Source organism: Scardinius erythrophthalmus (genome assembly GCF_964197995.2).
Source record: "Scardinius erythrophthalmus genome assembly, chromosome: 14".
Classification (NCBI taxonomy): Eukaryota; Metazoa; Chordata; class Actinopteri; order Cypriniformes; family Leuciscidae; genus Scardinius; species Scardinius erythrophthalmus.
In genome coordinates, this window is record NC_138234.1 from 13,636,975 (window position 1) to 13,644,183 (window position 7,209).

General features: G+C 35.5%; 1 protein-coding gene across 1 annotated transcript; it reads right to left on the reverse strand.

Moving 5' to 3' along the window:
* Positions 1-206: 206 nt before the first annotated feature.
* Positions 207-6,873, reverse strand: LOC308701781 (uncharacterized protein). Its single transcript, XM_081384212.1, has 5 exons — positions 6,716-6,873; positions 3,938-4,236; positions 2,991-3,299; positions 2,454-2,491; positions 207-1,541 (listed from the first exon to the last, which is right to left on the reverse strand). Exons 3-5 carry the CDS (start codon positions 3,268-3,270, stop codon positions 1,521-1,523), a joined length of 339 nt encoding a protein of 112 aa, XP_081240338.1. The 5' UTR covers positions 3,271-3,299; positions 3,938-4,236; positions 6,716-6,873; the 3' UTR covers positions 207-1,520.
* Between the last annotated feature and the right edge of the window lie 336 nt (positions 6,874-7,209).

Sequence of the window (7,209 nt, forward strand, 5' to 3'; positions counted from 1 at the left end):
TGTTCATACTTAGGATGGATTAATTGGTTAAATTGATTAAGAGGATACTTAATAATACAATTATAATTAAAGGATACATAAAAGGATTATAAAAGGATAATTAAAGTCAATTAGAGGATAATTTAGTTTATACTGTGTTTTTCCTTCACAAATTTGGTCAGATTATGGTTTGAAGTACAAACTCTCTCTCTGTGTAATTCTCCAGATTACTGTTGTATCTGTGGTCAGATTCAGTCTAATATATATATATATATATATATATATTATGTTTGTCTGTCATGAATCATGTCTGCCCTCTAGTGTGCAATACTGATACAGAGGTTCAGTTTTTTTATATATATGACAGATGACAGAAATATCTTACAGACCAGTGGTATAATATCAATATCTTAAATGAACATTTATTCATTTAACAAAGGATTTTATCCAAATGACATACAATAAAGAATAATACAAACAGAAGTAAATTTTACTTACAAAAAAACAACACAATATGATATTATACCACATTACTGTAAGTACTAAAGTTGAGTCAGTGCAAACAAACAAAAAACTATTCCAATACTATAGCACTAATGGTGTCAATTCAAAGTTCAGATAACATCATCCAATCCAACAATAGGCAGATGGTTATATACGAATACAAAAGTTGTGCTACATTCATGAAAACTCGGATGATTTCAAAAACATAAAATGTTCCACTGTAATGTACTCATGCAAAACACTGCCATATTCCATAATTATTTACATGATGGCTTTCATTCACTTGTACTTTATTTACTCCTTCACAACTTATTTTTATGTGACTGTCTATGGGATAGTTCACACAAAAATGAGCATTCAGTGATTTACTCACTCTGATGTTGCTCTAAAGCCATATTATAGGCAAATGTTTTTTCATGTGAAAAAATGTATTCATGTATTAAAATAGCTTGAATGTAATAGGTTGGTTTCACGTGACGTCACACTCCTGCATCGTGAGAGTGCGAAATTCAGATGGAGCGCATTTTTGAGACTGTCTTTTTACACTTATGAATTTACACATGGTTTGTCTTTAAGCATTTTAAAAACACCACAGACATATAAACAACATTAAAAGCTGGTTTTCACCACAAGGGGGTCTTTAAAAAAAAACATGCCATACAATAATCTCATGCGTCGTGTTGCATATATTCCAAATGTTCTGAAGGCTTTGAGAGGAAAGAAACTATTTTTCCTTGATTTAAAACTGACATGTACCTAAGATATTATATAATGCAAGAGCATTTCCACTTACAATCCAACACGTTCTCACTCCCAACTCACATACTGGCACTCTCCGCGTCACTTTTACCAACAGCACGTGGGTCATTTCTCACTTTCAATGGACAGATTCTAAAGGCTGATAAAAAAGATGAAGCTCAATTGTTGATGATGTCAGAGTGATTGACACTGGTGTGTGTGTGTGTGTCATCTCATCAAACTGAACTCGTCCCCTGCTGTACTCCATCAGGAATCTGTGTCATCACTTGCTGATTCATTCAGTCCGTTTCCAGTGGAATCTGAAAAACAGACAATTAGAGAAATTAAAAAGAGAGATCTTAGACGTCAGAAGAAATGTTAACACTTTTCTATTAAATAACCAATTACCAGGTTCAGTCTTATTTGGGTACTTTTCATGTTCATTTGTAAGAAAACAACATATATTACATTTGTGAACTCAGTCACATACCCTCCAGAACATGCAAACTTAAAGACCCCCTGTAGTCAATAATTGTATCCCTCAAAACTCATCTTTGATCATCAAAATGACATCTTTAAATGTTTTTTCCTTGAAAAAAATTCTTCATGCCTTAAAATAGCTTGAATGTAACTCTACACCCTTGCCCCATTTAGTATATGCCGTTCATGAATATGCAAATGAGCCCCGCCTCCACTCACTCACACCATCCTCTCGTTGACGTGACCCAGGTAGTTTCTGACATCAGAAACACCAGCGATTTCAAACTGTGTTTACCTTCTAAATATCGGCATCCTTAGAAACCCTTTGAACAACTTTAGTGGAGAAAGGTATAGTTCATCATAACATCATAATATACATCATGCACCAGCTAGACAGCTAAATCTACCCGATTTTTCATATTAACAGAAAAATATACCAGGATAACCTGACTTCTGACTCCCCTGCTAATTCACTGTTAATGATTTGCTAAACCCCGTCGGCACGTTGACGTGATTGGTTACAAGGTAGTTTGTAACGTCAGAAACACCAGCGATTTCAAACATGTTTTTGGTTCACCGCAGTTTTAAGAAGAAAATACTCAGCAATGGTGTTGACTTATGAATTTGAACATGGTTAGTCTTAAAGTATATTAAAAACACCAAATATACATATAAACATAATTAAAAGCTTGATTATCACCACAGGGGGACTTTAAAGTTAAATAGATTCAGCGCACACAACAGATTCTCACCTGCTTTGGTTCATTTCCAGGAGCTTTTCCATCTGATCCTGTTTTAACAGCAATCACAGACTTATTAGATAATGCACAGTAAATTCTTTAGACATTATGGTCACATCAAAAACTAGAAAAAAACATGCTTATGTGGCAAATTCTTTCAATTTACTGGAATTAGAGAAAGGTGTTAGTCATGTACTTGATCTACTTCATTACCACTCATCTCCTCGCTCGCTCTCCCATTGCAGACTTTACTTTATCATGTCTCCCTATGAAATCAGTCCAGACCCATAAGACATTTAATGGTCTCTAAATCATAATATTCTCTCAGAATTTTTTTCCATCCATTGAAATTCTACTTTGACTTTCATTATTTAGAAAAGCATTCAACCCTAGTAAACTAAATATGAACCTTCTTTCATGTTCCTCAAAAGATAAAGCCATACATCGACATGAGGGTGAGCATAGTATGTATTATTTTGCAATGAAACAACTGAAGCCACTTTTTAACCAAGGAGCAGGGTATCATATTGGAAGAGTTGATTTACTCACCACTGACAGTAACACTGAATTCCCAGCAAATGTTCTTTCCACTGCAGATGTTTAGCTGATAAACTCCAGTGTCGCTGGTTCTGGTGTCTTTGATGGTGAGAGATCCAGTTTGATGGTGCAGCTCCAGTCTGCCTCTGAATCTCACATCAGCACCGTATGAAGTCTTACTGATGTCTCCATTCATTCCGGCTGAGAGAATTTTATCTTCAAATCTCCACTCCACTTTCTCATCTCTTTCTATGTTCAAATCAGTGATTAAAACTAAACATTCTCTCGCCATCACTGACACTGTCTTGGGACCGGACTCACCTTGAGAACAAACAGAGAAAGTTACTCAGATTAAACTGATATTACACTGTCAGTAACCGATGCATCTGAGGTCTCATGTCTACATTTACTGTAGTATTAATGCATCTTATACATATTAAATGTGATGTTATAAAGGCATCATGGGATTTCTAAAATTATATTGGCTTAATTAGTCCTTAATTAGTCCAAATTGGACCCCAATTTGAAAACATGTTCCTTCAATTTTGGATAAAAAAAATAGACACACCAATAATGAAATTCGAAATACATTTTTTTTTTTGGTTATAACTAGAGCTGCAACTAACAATTATTTTGATAACCGATTCATTTTTTGATTTTGATAACCAGTTGATTATTTCTACGATTAAACGGGTAAAAAATTTGATTTACTTTCTTTATTTTAATTAAAAATATGTTATTCCACACCCTGCCCAAGTTTGTCCTGTAAACAATGTGCAAATTGTATGCTCTGATAACAAATACAGTGACTCACTCAACTGTCAGAACGAAACTTTATGCAAAATGGAAATGCTTTTTGCATTAAACAACACACAAATCTGTCAAAATTCCTGATGGGAAAATACTGCATTATTAGCAAAGACCTCATCTATATTAGCAAATGAAACGGAAAGACTCACGACACTTGAAAACTCTGAATTTCCTGTATGACCTCCTCTTGCTGCTGATGATCTGTAGATTCAGATCGGTCCAGTTGTGATGTTACTGATGGTCAGAGCTCCAGTGTTCTTGTTCAGCCTCAGTTTGTCTCTGACTCTCTCGTCTGCATCAGCATATGTCGTCTCTCCGGTCTCTCCGGTCAGTTGAGCGATGAGATTGTCTTGATCTCCAAACATCCACAAGATCAGATCATCTCTCTGTACTTCAGTATCAGGGTTTAGGGTCACATTCTTTTCCTCCTTCCCTAAAATCATCCTCGCTTCAAAAATTGCAACAAAAGATCATTCAGATGCCAATTTATCAGTTTGACAAGGACATTTTTTCTTTATCTTCAGCTTCATATTACACAGAAACTTCATATTACTGTTTCAGTTTGCTGAATCATGCAACATTTAGCTTTATTTAATCAGTCTGGATCTAAATGAAAGCTGTAGGAAATAGCAAACAGAACATTTCAATATACACTTCAGTGGGAGATTTTCAATCAGATTTCTAACAACTGAAATGATCTAAAGACTGTAGTCTGTACATTAAAGGGCTTGTTCACCCCAAAATCAATATTTTGTCATCACCCTCATATCATTCATCATCAAAACACAAATGAAGATATTTTGGAAACCATTTACAATAAGGTCGCATCTGTTAACTTTACTTAATATAAGAACTAACATAAACTAACAATGAGCAATTCATATGTTACAGAATGTATTAAGCTTTGTTAATATTAGTAAATAAATATAGTGATTAATTTTTCATGGTTTCACAGTGCATTAAATAATGTTAAGAAATACAACTTTTGATTTTAATAACGTTTTAATAAATGTTGCAATGAACATTAACTAAGATTAATATTAAATGCTTTAGATTTGATGTATTTGTATGGGATTGTTTTATGTTATGTGTTTATACGCTGCAACCAATTGGCCTTCAGGAAATTAATAAAGTTGAACTGAACTGCTGTAGAAATATTGTTCATTCTACATTCTTAGTTCATGTTAAAGCTACAATATGCAAGATGTTTTTGCCGCTAGAGGGCGCTACATTCCAAACAACAACAACGGCGTAGCTTGATGACGATGTGAAGGAGCGTGGAATGATGGGAACTGTCGTTTTAAACTCCACCGTGGATGTAAATCAGTCAGACAGGAATCGAAAAATCATGTTCATGGATGAGGCCTATTTTTATAATGACATGCTTTTTGTGGCGAGGGGGGCGTGGTTCAGCGCGGTCTGTAATGGGAGAGAGAAGAGACGAGCGGGACGCAAGCAGGGGTGCGTTTCCCGAAAGCATCGTTGGCCAACTATGGTCGCAAGTTCCGTCGTTACCAATAGAGTTCAAACGACATTGCGATGAACTTGCGACCATAGTTGGCCAACGATGCTTTCGGGAAACGCACCCCAGGTCAAGTGCAAATGAAGAACACATGTGTCTTATTGCAGTGATCCGCGTGGAGAGACCGCTTATAAGCCGTGCTGGAACAAGAGAGAGACTGAAGAGAAAACTGGACGCAGAGAAAGAAAACCGGTGGATCCGAGCTCTCATTTTTGAACTGTTTTGTGCCGTCGCGGTTGGCACGGTGAATGCGCGTTGTGCACGACTTGTGTTTGTTTTGCTTTATTTTAATAAAGTACGAGTCCCAGTCACGCCGACCCCTGTCGTCTTCCTTGCTGACTCTTGAACCTCACACTTTTATTTAATTAAAATTAATTAACCGCAAGAAAAGTAAGGTTTAATACTATATTGGTTATCATAGATGTTACTGTATGTCAAATTCATTGTTGTGATAACGCGGCGCAGTTTTACGTGTTCTAAACAATTGTTGTAAAAGTACATTCGAACATACCCACATCATTTGCCAAAATACTGATTAATCTTTAAGTATAACACATGCTATATTTATTTACATGGCCATAAACACCAGACGTGATAAACAATGTCAATAAACTAAATCTAAAGCAATAATACTTCCCTTACATAAACATAAGTATTACCGAATGCTACATTTGTAAAATATAAAATTAAGCATGCTTTGTCGACAGAACCAGCTGCAATCGGTAAAGAATAATTGTGTTCCATAACGACTGCAAGAAACAAGCTAACGTTTGTTGCTTGATAGACGCTACAACTACAACTTCCGCATTTGTCCAGGACTCCACGCAGTACGAGCGGAAACCGAGGGTAACGCGGATTGACTGGCGACTCCCAGCTCCCCCCTGCTCTAACGCCCTGTTTCCTTGGTTAAAATCGCAATTTTCTCACGATTTAAAAATAGTTGGAAACATTTGGGATATTGTAAGTAATCAACTTAACAAAATATATAACATTGGCCTTGAGATTATGGGACATTTTAATGCAAAATTCTTGCATAATGTACCTTTAACTTAAGTGGTTAACTTATGTTAACTAATGTAATCTTATTGTAAAGTGTTACTGATATTTTTAATATTCTCTCTTCATTTCTTATCGATCCATTAGAAGACTAGACAATCAAAACCTTCATGCATTAAAAAGTACAGAAATAAGATTTTAAAAGTAATCCAAATAAAATTGTTGGTGACAGTGACAGGTAACACTTGTAAGATCCCATTAATTAATGTTAGTTATGCATTAACTAACAATAAGCTTTACATTTGCACATTGATTAGTTAGTGATAAGCAGATTGATCTGAATAATCTGCAGAATTAGAATGGATGAGGTACAACTGTGATTATTCTTACTTTGACTAGAGCAACTCACCTCTGACAGAAATGAAGAATCTCTTGATTTTGGCCTCTTTACCGCAGTGAAGCTTCAGTTTATTAAGTCCCGCAAGATCATTTGTGGTGTTTGTGATGGTCAGAGATCCAGTCTTCTGGTCCAGCTCTAGTCTGTCTTTGAATCTCCCATCAGGATCATCATATGTAATGATCTCTCCAGTCCCTCCACTAATTTCAGCTATGAGTACGTCTTCATCTCCAAACAGCCACAGTATCTGATCGTTTTTCTGTTTTTCATCATCAATCTTGAGGGTAACATCATCTCCCTCTAGCGCTGACACTTTCTTCACTTCATGTCACAGTAACACATAGAAATAAATAGATTATAACGAGAGTGAGTAAAGTAATGGACAAAGAAATAGAGAGTATCTATATTTATACCGATGATGATGACATGCACCTTAATTATGTGAAATAATTAAAGCATATTAAAACAAAACAATAGGTTTTAACAAATAAAATATTTATAATGTA

Excerpts from the sequence above, each read along its gene's own strand:
- LOC308701781 (XM_081384212.1), bottom strand. The coding sequence starts at position 3,270 with ATGGCGAGAGAATGTTTAGTTTTAATCACTGATTTGAACATAGAAAGA. Across the intron at positions 2,492-2,990 it reads ATTCAGTGTTACTGTCAGTG|GATCAGATGGAAAAGCTCCT; the intron begins GTGAGTAAATCA and ends CTGTTAAAACAG. Across the intron at positions 1,542-2,453 it reads CTGGAAATGAACCAAAGCAG|ATTCCACTGGAAACGGACTG; the intron begins GTGAGAATCTGT and ends TCTGTTTTTCAG.